General features: G+C 56.9%; 1 protein-coding gene across 1 annotated transcript in view; it reads left to right on the forward strand.

Moving 5' to 3' along the window:
- Positions 1–1,436: 1,436 nt before the first annotated feature.
- FOXN4 (forkhead box N4) overlaps positions 1,437–15,012 on the forward strand; it is a 17,674-nt gene continuing 4,098 nt past the window's right edge. The window contains exons 1-6 of the mRNA XM_006098314.3: positions 1,437–1,522; positions 12,462–12,607; positions 13,537–13,661; positions 13,765–13,875; positions 14,198–14,325; positions 14,960–14,999. Of these exons, the coding sequence (XP_006098376.1) occupies positions 1,437–1,522; positions 12,462–12,607; positions 13,537–13,661; positions 13,765–13,875; positions 14,198–14,325; positions 14,960–14,999 (636 nt within the window). The remainder of the gene's footprint in view (positions 1,523–12,461; positions 12,608–13,536; positions 13,662–13,764; positions 13,876–14,197; positions 14,326–14,959; positions 15,000–15,012) is intronic.

Raw genomic sequence — 15,012 nt, forward strand, 5'->3', positions numbered from 1 at the left:
CGGAATCCGGTCTACCTGCGGCCCCGACTCGGCCTCCTGGCCCGTCCCCTCTTTAGGGGAGAAAGAGGGTTGCAATCTCTCCATCCGCCCACCGCCCTTCCCGCTGGGCAGGGACGGATTGCAAGTTTTCATGCACCCAAGTATCCTTTTGCAATTTAATTCTTTTGGCCTAAATCGCTCCTCAAGGCAAGCTCGCAGGCATGTAGCTGCTGCCACCGTGGGCCAAGTGTGAAGAGGGGTGTCCCTACCCCTGCGCCCCGCCCCACCTGGAGCCCCAAGGCGCGCAAGGCTCCGCCGGCTGCAATCCCCTTGACCCTGCCCTGCAACTGACCCTCGGGGGAAAGACCCCCCGCGGGGCTACTGCGCATGCTCCGAGCTGGACAGCTCCAGAGAGGGAAATTTAAAAACGGTTCTGGCTGCGACGGCGACCAAATTGCAGGACGCCAGGGGCGAGCGCGAGGGCGTCCCCCTCCGCAACCCTCGCCCACCCCAGGAGCGCGGGTAGCGGCGGCCCGGCGAGGACTGGCTCCAGGTACCGCCATGCAAGGTCGGCTTTGCTCCCTCCTCCCGGGAAGTGCCCGGCATCGCATTTCCAGGGCGGAGACCCGTGCACCGGGCTTGCAGGGGCTGCCTTATTCTGCTCTATTTTTATTTATTTTTTCCTTCCTGGGAATCCCTGAATGACTTTTGGGGCGGATCTGAGAGTCTTTGGTGGGTTTCTGTGTACGTTTCAGGCTTTGAGAAATTTAGGAAAGATTTCTTTTTTTTAAAGGCTGTTTTTTAAGGCAGCGGTGGGTGGGGGTTGGATTGGCTTGCCGAGAAGGGCAGGTGGCATTTCTGAAGGCATTTCCAGGGCGGGAGCCATGCGGGCATTCCTCCTTTTGCAAGTGGGAACTGGGCTCCCCCAGAGAAACCGGCACGGCACCTCCAGCTGTCCTTTCTTGCTTTTTATTTTCAAAGTGATCAGAACTGCGTGCGGTTGCAAATATTAGCCTGGGAAAAGGAATCCGGTTTTTCTGATGTCTATTTTGCGAGTCCACATTTCCCAAGTCTTGACATTTAGATTCTAGAGTCTTCCTCTGCCCTTCCCCCATTCATTCGAAAGAACCTGGAATTTCATTCCATTCTCTTCCTTCGCTTCTAAAACCCTGTGGAATTGCACTGGGAAAGTGACCTGGGACGCCCAGGAATTCTCTAGTACTTTTTTTTCCTTCCTGATTCTTCTTTCTTTTCTTTTCTTTCTTTCTCTCTCTCTCTCTCTCCTCTCTCTCTCTCTCTCTCTCTCTCTCTCTCTCTCTCTCTCTCTCTCTCTTTCTTTCGTTACTGTTGGTTGTTTGAGCTCCGTCCCTCTGAACTGTGGGAAAGCCCTGGTTTCTGCCCTGTCCACATCGTTGCTCACGGCAGCTTTGTTTTCTGCTTGTCTTTTCTCCAAGGAGATGATAGAAAGTGACATCTCATCCATAATGTCAGGAATTATTCGACACTCAGGGCCAAGTCATCACCGCTCTCCGCAGGAATACAGGTGAGGGCTTCGACCAGAACAAACGATATGTTTCGTCATTGTGTAAAGGGGTGCGTGCTGTTGACGGTTCCTGAAAACGATTGTTACGTTGCATTGTGGGATTCTGTAGGAGAGCCGGGACGTTCTGATTTCAAGGCTGGTCTCTCTGAGGGTGCTGAGCTCAGGGCCTGGGGCAGTGGGATCTCTAAATGCCTGTGGTCCTTTGTCCTTTGCAAGAGAAGCCCTCGCCTGGTTTAGAGACTGGGCATCCTGGCGAATGTTAAGATGACAAAAGCAGCTATGGCTTCCCCTCCAGTGGCCCTAACAGGGCTCCAGGAAATGCCCCCCAAATCGGGGTCTGGCTCCCATCCTCCTTGGTGCACTCCTGGGTTCTACTCCTGGCTGTGTGACTTTGGACAAGTCCCTTGCCCTCTCTGGGCCTCCGTTCCTGGTCAGTTAAATGATGCTCTTGAATTAGATGGTCTTAAGGTCCCTTCTAGGTCTCATGTGTTTGAAGAATACATGAGATGGAGACTGAGGCCAAAATACAGGACTTCTTGAGACAGGATGAAGGGAAATACAAGTGCGGGTGTGGAGGTGGGATGTGTGGGAGGCTTCACCTTTTTCTCTTCAAACCTCAGGCCTAGAAAGGCCTTCGGGGGCTCAACTAGTCCAGCCCCTTCTTTTACAGATGGGGAAACTGAGGCCAAGAGAGGAGAAGGGGCTTGTGCAAGATCACACAGCAAATGGGAGGGGTTAGAAGAAAAAAGGAAGGACCTGGAATGCCCCCTTTACCCCCCACAACCTCTCTCCCTTGAGCTCTGAGAGGCCTGACATGGTTCCCAGCCCCACCCCCATGGTAAGCACCAGATTATGGAGTGGGAGCAGGACAGGGGCCAGCCTGAGATGAGCAGGCTGTCACCTCACATCCCCCATCCGCCTCTGGTGCCTGGTGGGGAAGACACCCCCCCCCCCGCCCCGCCTCGATTAGAGGGAGGCCGAGGCGGCTCCCTGAAGGCGGTGGGTCTGGCGGCTGCTTTCTGAGACCCAGATGAGGCACAAATGCAAACACACATTTGCCGGGAGCCTGCTCTGTGTGGAGCTGCGTCCCTAGGTGTGGGCCAGGCACACAGCAACCGGTGAGCACCTGCTGTATGCCAGCACCTCCCTTCCAGCACTCACCTCAGCCTGGGATGCTGCTCTGATGAGTCCTATTGTACAGGTGGGGAAACTGAGGCCCGAGACATGAAATGGCCCTTCCCAGGATCATACAACCAAAGGCCTCTGGGTTTCCCGCCAGCGCCCAAGGGTTTAAATAATGGCAGGCGGAGTCGGGGCAGCCTAAGGGTTGCGAGTTTGGGCTCTGGAGTCCGTTAGAATCCCAGCTTCTCTGGCTGTGGGGAGCTCTCTGAGCCTCAGTTTCCTCATCCATAAAATGGGGATAGAGGTAGCACCCACGACCTGGAGTTGCTATAAAGATTAAATAACAATTTCTGACTCTGCTGCTTGCCCATGGAATGATCCTGGGACAAACGGTTTTTGTCATTCACATGGATTCAGGGTTGTTTTCTCATGTGAAACAGCTAATATGTCCAGAAGGCAGAATGACATCAGCAGCAGCAGCAGCACCATCATCATCATCATCACTGGTGGTTTCTTAACCCTTATTACCTGCCTGACCTGGGCCACAGCGACCCCATCAGAGTAGCACTGTTGTGCCCATTTGGCAGATGAGAAACCAAGGCCCGGCCAGATTAAATGGCTTCACAAGGTGATGCCGCTCGTTATGGGCACAGTGAGAACTTGCACCTGAGGCTGTGGCCCCCGCAGGGTATGGTGGCTGCCACCCCCACACACACACCCCATTGGTGAAGAGCACAGGTGCTGGGACAGAATACGTGGTCCGACCACCTCCCAGCTGTGTGACCCTGGACAAGTCACTGGCCCTCTCTGTTCCTCAGTTTCTTCATCTGTGCAGCGGAGCAATGAGAGAACCCAATTCTCAGGTTATTAGGAGGTTCCGCGCCCCCATCTAGAGAAGTTGTGTAGCCAGGCCTGGGGCAGAGGGGAGGTTTTCATGATCATACACCAACTCCCCCTGCTCCCCCTCCCACGAATCCCACTTTCCCCTGCGTAATGGCCCTGGAGAGGTTTATGGGCTTCTCATCCGCCTCCCAGGCCTCGGAGAATGGCTCCAAGGATCCCTCAGGGCTGCTGGTCCAGCCTGGCTCCAGCCCCCTCGCAGCCCCCCATGCAGCCCTCCACCAGCCGTCTGCCCCTCATCCCTAGGGGCCCAGTATGGCCGTTAACTTTCAATGGTTGTGTTCGGGGAGGCGGGGGGAGTGGGCAGCAGCTGGAGGCGGCCGCCCTGTCCCCAGGGAGTCAGTGGCCGGGCCTAGACAACAAATTGGCAGCAGTCTCCCCGCCTGCAACCCTGTGGCCAGGGGCCAGGGGTTGGGACAGCTCTGACCTCCCGGGCAACGGCAAACGGCTGTGCTCAGTGTGGGTTAGCTGCTCTCCCCCTGGCTCAAAGCCTCTTAGAAGCGCTAAGAAATCGTTATTAAGCACCTACTGTGTGCCGGGCACCTGCTAAGCTCCTTAGCCAGTGCACCATCCCATTTCATCTTTATGGCAACAACCGTGAGACAGGTCCTGGCATTATCCCAGCTTCTAGACAAGGAGGCGGCTCGCCCAAAGGCATGCACGCAGGAAGGGGCCGGACCACAGATTTTAACCACCTGCCTCAACCTCTGGAATGTATTCTAGAGGTCGAGTCCAACAACCCCCTTTTACAATTGGGAAACTGAGGCCCAGAGAGGCGAGAGAAGGCTGGCTGCTGGCTCCTCGGGCCCTCACCTTCTCCCAGGACCATGCCAGACCCTCCTCTCAGAAATTAGGTGACCTTGGGCAAAACCCCTTCTCCTTGCTGGAGGATGTTTTCTCATCTGTGAACCACAGCGCAGGGCACACAATAGATACTTAATACTCATTGGGTGGATGGGTGGCTGGGTGAACATCGTGTGAGATATAACACATCCAGACTATATGATCGTGATGACAAAATTCTGTCCCATGGATCAGATGGGCGGACACCGCTTGCCTTTCCTCCAACCTCCCCCTCCCCACCCCCGCTGCGGAGCTCTGTATGGCAATGGTTAACTCCGGTCAGTGTAGCCCCACCCCCATCGGTTGTAACCTCCTTGCAGAGCGTGTGGGCTCCATCTGTCAGAGGCGGGACCATCCCAACATCCTTACAGTCCTTCACTCTCCTGGTGCCTGAACAGCTCCTCAGTCTACCCTGTGGGCAAGGAAGAGGGCAGCCTTGCTGAGGTCTAGCCCTCCTTTGGGGTCCTGCAGTCCCACCCCCAGAAACATGCATGCAGCACGCGTACACACACACACACACACACACACACACACACACGCCCCAAGCCAAGTTCTAGAAAGGGAAGATTCTCTTTTCCTAATTCCTAATGTAATCATTTCACATTATGCTCCCTCTCGGCCCAGTTGGGCATTTCTGCACTTGCTTTTGAGTTCCTTTTTCCTGGAAACGGCTACAAAAGATATGTTGGCTAAATAAACACCCCTGTGAAATGCTTAATCCCTTCCGTGTAAAGGCTGAATTGGAAACAAGGACAGTCTGTGGGGATGTAACAGTTTCTGACTAACCACAGCTGGAGGAGGCAGGTGAGGCTTCTTGTAACCGGCGTGGAGGTGACATCCAGGGAGGGCCCCGCATGCCTCTGCACCGCTGGGGGGGTCGTCTGACCCCCTAGTGACAGTGCTTTCTGGACAGATCCCTCCCAGTGACCATGAAAGGCAAGAGGAGAGAACGCAGTGAGGAGGCAGGAAGAATCATGGTTTGAGCGCCTCCTGTATGCTGGGCACTGTCTTACAGTTTATCTGCCCTCTGTCCTGGGAATCATTGTTACTAACCCATTTTACAGATGAGGAAACTGAGGTGCAGGGAGGTGAAGTGACTTGCCCAAGGTCCCACAGCTACAAAGGGGTGGACATGGGATTTGTACCCCCAGCAGATGTTCCTTCTACTGCTCAATTGCTATATCAACTCTAAGGAACCCCAAGATAGGAAATAAAGGGTTCGCCGTGGGCTTGACTTCAGCTCTGTAGGCAAAGATCCCCACAGAACTGTACTCCATCCACAAATATGTGTGGCCCTGTGCGGGCACCTTTGCAAGAACACCATCGCATGTCACCGTACAGACAGGGCAAGGGCCCTGGGGTCCAGTTCGCCTTGGTGGACAAATATTTGGGAGAGAATGAAAGCCTGGACTGGTGTCCTCTGAGTCTGTTCGGGTGTAGGACGAAGTTATCCCTGTCTTCCAGGAGTTTAGCGTCTACAAGGCGGATGTAGATGAGAAGAGATGCCAGAGTAAAAGTAATGGGTGATCGTGGGAGTTTGTGTCACGTGTAGACATGAATGGCACAGATCATTCTAGGGGATGAAAGATTGGCAGATGCTGACTGGTCTGGGAGGGCTTCCTGGGGACAGTGGTATCTAAGTGGGCAGAAAATGGAGAGAGATTGCGGCATGCAAGATACGTTGGAGCTGGGATGGAGGCCCTGTCTTCCTTGTCTACTCCAGCAGGTATGTAATAAGTGTCCACAGGCTGCCAGGCCTGTTCGGGGAGCTGAACAAAACAGAGCGCTCCCCATCCTGACCCTTGTAGAGTGAGGCTCAAAACGTGTATAAATGCAAAGTAAAGGGCCACTAGGGTTCGGGGAGTGGCCAGGAAGGGACTCTCAGAGGAGGGCTGAGATCAGAAGCCTGAGAAAGAGCCTGCCGGGAATGAGTACATGGAACAGCATTTCAGGCAGAAGGAACAGCATGTGCAAAGAGAACAGACTATTGGAGGAACTAAAAGATAACCAGGTTTGCCAGAGCAGAGGGGATGGGAAGGCAGAGAAGGGAAGGAGGGAGCCAAGGGCCAGATCATGGCAAGGAGCTGGACTCCTGCTCCCTGACAAGTTTTCAGGACAGTGACAGGTTCTGACGTCCCTTCTGAAAGGCCACTCTGGCCGCTGGGTGTTTCATAAGCGCATCTCTAGCTCTTGAGCCGCTCACTGTCCTGCACTCTTCCCATGGTTTACCTGCTCGGAACCAAGCGGCAGGCCCTGTGATCACCTCTGTTCTGCACAAGAGGAAACGGAGGCTCAAAGGCATCGAGTCGCCTGCCCAAGGACCCCCCATTAGGAGTGGAGCCAGGACTGGAATCCAGGTCTCCCTGGGCTCACCCCTCTAGTGCCCTTCCCCCCTGGCTCATCTTCCATCCCTCCAGCAACATGACTGATTAAGGACATGGTTGAGGTTGTCAGGTTGGTCCCCCCCGTCAGTGTAGGATGGCGGCCAGGGGTGTCTCACGTCCCCCGGGGCCACCACAGGGTCCCCTGACCATGGCTCTGCCACCGTGGAGGCACCTAGCAGATTCTTCTAAAAATGGTATGAGGGTGGCTTGCCCTCCCCCATTTACTTCAGCCAGGCTGGCAGAGGCTGAGGGAAGAGGCTCCAGGGCGAGTGGTTTAAATCCCAGCCCCTTTGCTGACATGCTGTGTGGCTGAGGGGCATCTCTTCCCCTCTCTGGGCCTCAGCCGTCCCATCTGTGAAATGGGTATGACCAGTAGCCACCCCACAGGCCGTCGGGAGATGAAGGTGCAGAGCTAAGAGGACTGGCAGGAAGGTGGGCACGCCACAGGGTAGTTTTCCCTCCTCTCCCTCTAGGCCCGCTAGAAAGTGAGCTCCTTGGACAGGAGTTTTGTCTACTTCCCGGAACAGGGCCTGGCACTGTTTGTGAAATGCTTTGGACCCTCTGATAGTGGCCATCCCTACGGAGGCCACTTTATGCTGAATCCATACTCTTCAGAGGATGTTTGCCGTAACGGAACCTCTGCCCTGCAGTGCACATTGATGAGCTGGGCACCTGCCTGCATGGGCTCATCCAATCCTCAAAACAAATCCCCTGTGAGATGGGTATAGGTGTTAGCGCCCCCATTTAACAGATGAACAAACCGAGGCTCAAAGAGGCAGATGACGGCAGACAAGGCTCACAGCTACTAAGTGTCTGGGTGGGATTCAAACTCGGGCCTGGCCGACCCCAGAGCCCACACTCATAACCACGACACAACGGCTGAGATGGGCTCACGCAGGGCCTGGGCCTGGGCCTTCTGAGGAGCCAGAGCCCTCTGAGCAAGGGCCTTCTGAGGAGCCAGAGCCCTCTGAGCAAACCAACCAGGGCTCGCAGGGCTGGCTGCGTCACGACCCTGATGACATGTTATTCTGGTGTTGGTTTTCCCAGGGTGCCACCTCGCTCCTGACCAGGCTCTGCCCCCCCGTTTCCCACCCCTCAGCATCCCCCCATTTCCCAGGTGCCCTGCAGGCTGGGGGTCTCCGTGGCAGCCCCGCAGAGATGGAAGGGACTCAACCCCTTGTGTTCCGGATGGGGAAACGGAGGCCTGGGGAGGGCAGGTGGGAGGTGCTGGGGAGGAACCTGGGGCTGCTGCCAGGAGGCAGCTGAAGCACATTGACCTGCTCGTATCTGTGAAAGGGGAGATGATGCCCCCTATGATGCCCCCTAGGGGTGTGTGTGTGTGTGTTTTCATAAGGAAAAGATGGATGTGGCTGAGCTTTGGAAAGAAACAAGTGCCCCCAGCGTGCAGTGGGGAGCTGTGGGCAGCCTCCGGAATCGGGAGGGGACGCTGAAGTGCCGGGCAGGTATTTGTATTTTTTTTTTGCCCCCAAAGCTGGCCGCGCACTGATGGGGAGCCCTGTCTGTGACAGGCCCCCCCTGGTTTGAGGAAGGCGCATTGTCAGGGGTCACGCCTGAAACCCTGAACTAGCCATGTCCGCTGCGTTTGCAGCCAACGCTTAGCGAACTGTTACCGTATTGTCCGCAGCCCGTGTAGTGTAGGTGCCGTTTTATTCCCATTTTATACACGGGGAGACCGAGGCCCAGGGAAGGTGAGGTACCTGCCTTGGCTCACACAGCCGGGAAGCGTGCAGGCGGGGCCCACCCGCCTTGGGGCCATGCCTGCTTCTAACCACTGTGCTACTCTGCCTTCCTGGAGCCCCAGCGCCAGTGCTGCGTGGAGGGAACCTCTCCTCTGTCACTCCTGCTTTTCAGATGGGGAAACTGAGGCTCGGAGGGACGGAAGCGTGCCAGGATGGTAACACGTTGGGAATGCAATGAGGGGGTTACCTGCACGCGACTGCCATGAATTACAGCGTCTTTGGAGGCTGCGTGGGCTCATCTTTCACCCAACAGGGGCCCTCGGCTCCTGCTTGCATGCCCCTGGGACAGGGAGCTCACTACTTGGTGTGTGGCCTCCGTACCCAGCTCCCAGGTTTACAGAGCCCTGACCTGTCGCTTCCTCACTGAGGGGGTGAGCTGGGGGACTCGTTTTTTATTTTTATTTTATTTTATTGTTGACAGTGTTGCAGATATCTGCCTTTTTCTTCCTTTTTGCTGGGGGAATCTTTCATAAGAAAACATACTAAAACTCAGAATCCCATGAAGTCAGCTCCTGAAATTTCCAAACCTAACTCAGATTTGTACTTGTGATCAGGCGATGTAGAAACACCACAGATTTTTCCATGAAGGCCAAAAGGAATGTTCTAGACCCGTGGTTGGCAAACTGCGGCTCGCGAGCCACATGCGGCTCTTTGGCCCCTTGAGTGTGGCTCTTCCTAAGCCTTAGGAGTACCCTAATTAAGTTAATAACAATGTACCTACCTATATAGTTTAAGTTTAAAAAATTTGGCTCTCAAAAGAAGTTTCAGTCGTTGTACTGTTGATATTTGGCTCTGTTGACTAATGAGTTTGCCGACCACTGTTCTAGACCATCGCCTCTTGGTAGGAATTTCTGCACCATCCACTGTGGCAGCCACCGAGCACCTCGGATGTGGCTGGTGTGATAGAGACGCTGAGTCTGTGATTTTAATGTTAATGGATTTAAATGGAAATAGCCACAGGCAGCTAGTGGTTCCCTATTGGCTGTCAGTGCGAGGATTTTCTGGAATGCACAGAGCACGTCCTTCAACCACTCCTGCAGGGCAGGGGAAAGGACAGTGGGCTATAATGAACCCAGTCTCTGGCTGGGGTATCCTAGACAAGCCCCTTTCCTCCCTGGCCTCAGTGTCCCCATCTGGCAAATGGGAAAGCAGTAATGATAACAATACCTGTCTGATCAGACTCTTGTGAGTTTGACATGAGACCAAACACGTAACCCACTTTAGCTCAGGGCTGGCCACGCGCCAGGGGCTCGCCACCCCAAGCCGTGTCCACGGGGGAGGATGGGGGAGGCGCATCTGGGAAACCTCGGTCTGTGTGCTCATTTGTCCAGCCCTGAGGACTTACTGAGCACTGTGTGCCCAGCCCTGGGTTGGACTCTAGGGGTCCAGCTCCTCCCTCAGGGGGTGCATGGTTCCTGCTTCAGCATCAGGATCTCCTGGGGCCACCTGCACCCAGCAGGGGGCTCTGCCCCTGTCCTGGCCTCCTCCCTGCCAGACCTGGGGTGGCCCCAAGGTCTGGGGGTGCAGCCCCTGCCCTCCTGGGGACATTAGCGGGGCTCAGGAGAAGGTGGAGGTGTGTGGTTAACAGGGTTCTCCCTGGGGCTCAGGTGGGGGGACACTAAAGGTGCTCAGAGCATTGATGGGACTGCTCAGGCCTCAGTTTTCCTATCTGTGAAATGGAGGGAGAATGTAGCCCAGGCTCTGGCATACAGAAGTGCTCAACAAACGAAAGCCCTAGTGGGAGCAACCCCAGGGGCAGGAGGTGTATGTGACCCCAGAGCCCAAACCTCGAAGTCCTCCACTCCCTTGAGGCCCTAAGTTGATCGTGAACATTAATGATATTAATATGAATGACAGCTAAGTCAGACACTGTTCCAGGTGCTTTACACGCAGTAATAGTTAATCCTCATAACACCCTATGAGATAGGAACTTTTTATCCCCATTTCACAGATGAAAAACTGAGGCTCAGAGAGGTTGAGTCAGTGGCCCACAGGTAAGTGGAGACCAGGATTAGAACCCAGAGCCCAAGCCCTTAACCACCATAGATACTGCCTGCGAGATGCACCCACCACCAGAGGTTTGACCCAGGAACCTGGTTTGTTTACAAGCCACCCACCATCATCTGGGTCTCCGATGGGGCCCCCACCTTGAGAAACCTGCCAGCAGGGACTCCCTTCCACTCCTCCCTCTGGCCCCAGCGCCAGGCAGAGCGGTGAAGGCGGTGGGAGCTACAGCAGGTTGCTGAGCGGGAGTGGGGCTCCCACCACCAGAAGCTGGGCAGTGGGTGGGCCGGCCTTGGGGTGAGCAGGGGTGGGCGGGAGCCAGCCAGGCATTCCTGACAGCGGGTGGCACACCCGGCTCTCTCCCTCAGCCTCACTCCGGGGTCTCCACGGGCCGAGGGGACAGATGGCATCACCCAGGCCCGGGCCGTGGCTGTCACTCGGCCGGACGAGTTACAAGTGGCCCACGGGGCGGCAGCTGGGGGGGCTGCAGAAACAATGGCCTTGAGGCCCCAGGACAATGGGGGCCACGTGCCACAGGGGCAACAGTCGTTTGTCACACAATGGGCCGTGGGGGGCGGACGGCAGCCGGGCCAACTGCTGCCGCCGACACGGGCCGGCCGAGTTTTCAAATCATTTCCAGGCCGTGTTTTCCTGCGAGGCAGCCAATCGCCGGGCAGCTGGGCGTCACCTGATGCCAGCTTGGTGGGCCCAGGCCCTGTGACAACTGAGCAGCAGTGGCCATGGCAACGCTAATTGTGGCCCTAAAACACAGGGAAGGAGAGAGCAGGAGACATGGGAAGAAGGGGGAAGCGAGAGACAGGAAGAGAGAGGAGGGCGAGAATACCAGACCGGGGGGCCCCGCAGATGGCAGAGGGCGGAGGCCGATGCCCGTCTGTGGGTCCCGGTCACGTGCCCAAGAGAAGCAGAGGTGGCATTTCTTCCCGCTTTCTCTCTCCCTCTCCAGCTCTATGTGTGGCACTTGGAGCTTGGAATTTGGACCTGGGGCCTCCCAGCATCAAACCAGACAGCCCCTGGCTCAGGGGGGCAGGTGTGGTGGGCATGGGCTGGGCTCCTGGCCCGTGTGCAGCCACACTGTCGCCTGGACGAGGTGCTGCTGTGGGCCCAGTGCTCTTGCAGATCGGGCACCTGCCTGGCATCCTCACTGGGCAGCCTTTCTCCTTCCATGGAAGGTGCTGTTTGGGCTCATGAATCTGTTCTGGGCCGGGGGGCATGGGTCCTAAGTGGAGCCTCCAGTGGACTCGGTGCTCTGAGCCTCAGTTTCCCCATCTGTAAAAGGGGGATATGAGCATATCCTACCTGTCAGGGTTGCTCTGGGGATTGAATGGGCCTATGCTTTTTTTGTTTGTTTCCAGAGAGGAAGGGAGACGGAGAGAGAGAGAGAGAAACATCAATGATGAGAATCATTGATCCGTGGCCTCTTGCATGCCCCACACTGGGGACAGAGCCCACGACCTGGGCATGTGCCCTGTCTGGGAATCAAATTGTGACCTCCTGGTTCAAGTGGGACTATGCTTTTTGAGCGCGGACGCCATTACCTCAGTTTCCCCATCTGTAAAATGGGTACAATAATACTCCCTGCCTTATGGATTAACCGGGAATGTTTCAATGGCCTAATTCCTCGAAAGGACTTGATGTGGTGCTTGGCATATAGTAAGTGCTCAACAAACATTAGTGCTCATCATCTTGGGGCCGGGGCTAAGGAACGTGTTAGAAGAGTGAACGCGGGAATGATCTGAGGCTGTGTAGTCTGGCTGCCAAAGGGAGGGTCCTGGGACCAGGGTGGAGAGATGGAAGGGTTGGGGAGGCTCGGGGGGGTCAGGGGCTAAGGGGGAGACTCCAGAGGTGGGGGAGCCCCTGGAGCTGGCCTGAGCTCCCGCCCCTCCCGAGCGCCTGCCCTCCCTGCAGGCTCCTGGCCACCACGGGCGACGAGGACCTTCCCGGGGACCTGCAGTCACTGTCGTGGCTCACGGCCGTGGACGTGCCCCGGCTGCAGCAGATGGCAAGTGGCCGCGTGGACCTGGGTGGCCGCAGTGCACCACACCCACACCCAGGTAGGCCCAGGGGCAAGGTGGGACGGTGTGAGGGGGGACAGGGGAGGGCGACACCTAGGAAGGCCACCCACCGGCGGGGTGGCCATGGCCGGGCCACGCTCGGGGCCTCTGTCTCCACATCTGTGACATGTGCCTCATTCTGTCCTCCCCCGAGGGATGTGATTCACTCATTGGCTCACCGCTATGTGCCAGGCCCCCTGCGAGCTGAGGGTTCCGCGGAGAACAGACAGCCCCGCCCCTGCCATCTAGAGCAGCCGGCAAACGAGGGCCCGCGGGCCTGTTTCCGTACAGCCTTTGTGTACAAGTGGTTTTCACATCTTTCAAGGGTTATTAAAAAAAAAGGCAGAAACCACATGGCTGGCCAAGTCTAAAATATTGGCTCTCTGACCCCTCATAGCAGTCTACTGACCCTGACCTAGAGGTGAAGAGAGAACGCATGGAAGGTGCTGAGTGCAGGGCCCGGCACATAGTAGGTGCTCAGTCAATGGCAGCTGGTGGCAGTGACCGCAAGTGGATCAAATGCCTAGAGACACAGAAAGTGCTGAGCAAAGGCGATCAGCAAAAGCAAGCGTCGCTGTGCACTGGAAGCATTAGTGGCTGAAAAACGAGCCACCAGGAGTATTTCTTTCATTGAACAAGTTGTCCACCTCATAGGTGGTAGCCACGTGGTACAGATGGGGAAACTGAGGCTGGCCCAAGATTATCCCCAACCCATTCTTCATCACCACCCCCCAGGGAAGTGATTTGCCAGCACCTACTACGCGCCTGGCCCCACAGGGGTGGTATGGTGAAGAGTCCGGGCTTCAGGCCGCGTGGCCTGGGTTCCACCCTACCACGTGGTCTTGAGGGAGGTGCCCAGGGGCTGGGCTGTCCCTGCCAAGGCCACAGTGCCTCCAGCTGCGCGGCGTCTCTCTGTTTCCCTCTTGCAGGTTCCCTGGCTGGGGTGGCTGACCTCCATGTAGGAGCCACCCCAGGGCCCCTGCTCCATGGCCCGGCAGGCATGGCCCCCCCGGGCGTGCTGGGCCTGGGCCCCATGGCCAGCCACAGAGCCAGCGTAAGTGCTGCTGCATGGGCTGGGGAGCGAGGGGGCATCCTGCAGGCTTGGGGTCTGTTCAGTCACTCTGACCCTCTGTCTCTTCCTCTCCCTGCCCCTGCAGATGACCCAGTTCCCTGTGGGGGGGCAGCCCCCCTCCAGCCTGCGAGACCCACCGCAGATGTACTCTCCGGCTTCCCAGACACCGTTCCCGCTCCCCCGAGGCGCCCAGCAGGTACCAGGGGCTCGGAGGGGCCCTGGACTCGGAGGCAGACACCCCTGACTTCGACTGGCCAGGGACCCCTCTGAGCCTCGGTTTACTCCCCCGGAACATGGGGGTAACATTCCCCGCTGAGTCCATGCCACGGGCTCCTTCCTTCAGTTCTCCCTAAAGCCCTGCTGTGGGTGCAGACCAGACTGTCTCCGGGGGGCTGTCCACCCCACACCTCATCTCGCTTTTCTAGCCCGGGGAGGGGGTGGGGTTACCGTGAGTGACTTATGCCCTGTCTCACCGTCTCTCTCTCTGCTGCCTGTCCCCTGTCCCTGCCTGTGGGAAGTGCCCTCCTGTGGGCCTGTATGGCTCCCCGTTTGGGGCACGACTTCCCTACCCCCAGCCCCGCATGGCTGTGCATTCATCTCAAGAGCTGCACCCCAAACACTACCCCAAGCCCATCTACTCCTACAGGTGAGGTCCAGGGTGGGCCGCGGTGAGGGGGGCTCGAGGGGTGAAGGACGCCTGTAGGGCACCTCGGACAGCTAGGTGTGGTGGCCCAGACTTCCAAGGGGGAGGATGTGGGGACTGGGAGCCCCCAGGTGTGATATGCTGTCAGGAAGGGCCACCGTGTGGTCAGCCGACCCCCAGGGTTGAGAATCCACTCCAGAATTGGGTCCAGGGCACAACACTCTGTCACTCACAAGCTGTGTGGCCTTGGGGAAGTGGCTCGGCCTCTCTGAACCTCAGTTCCCCCTGATGTCTAAAGTCATCAAAACAATAGTATTGTGTGCTTCACACGGTTTGGAGGAGGGGAGTAAACAGCCTCCTTAGCGTCTAAAGGCCCACAGACATTATTATGGGGAAGGGATAAACAGAGGAAAAGATGGGGTTTCTCTAATCGCTATCAATGGCTGAGCTCAGGGTCAAGGAAAAAAGGGCAGGGGGAGGGGGAAGATATAGGGCCATGAAGAGGTATCTACCCTTAGCACCATGAGTGCCGGGGCTGGTACGGGTGGGTCAAGCAGGGCAGGCTTCCCGGCGGAGGGGACCTTGGGCTGTGGGCCCGAGACGCCTTCATGCCGGGCCTGCCCACCTTCGCCTCCAGCTGTCTGATCGCCATGGCCCTAAAGAACAGCAAGACGGCAGCCTGCCTGTGAG

The sequence above is a fragment of the Myotis lucifugus genome, unplaced genomic scaffold, assembly GCF_000147115.1.
Source record: "Myotis lucifugus unplaced genomic scaffold, Myoluc2.0 scaffold_229, whole genome shotgun sequence".
Taxonomy (NCBI): domain Eukaryota; kingdom Metazoa; phylum Chordata; class Mammalia; order Chiroptera; family Vespertilionidae; genus Myotis; species Myotis lucifugus.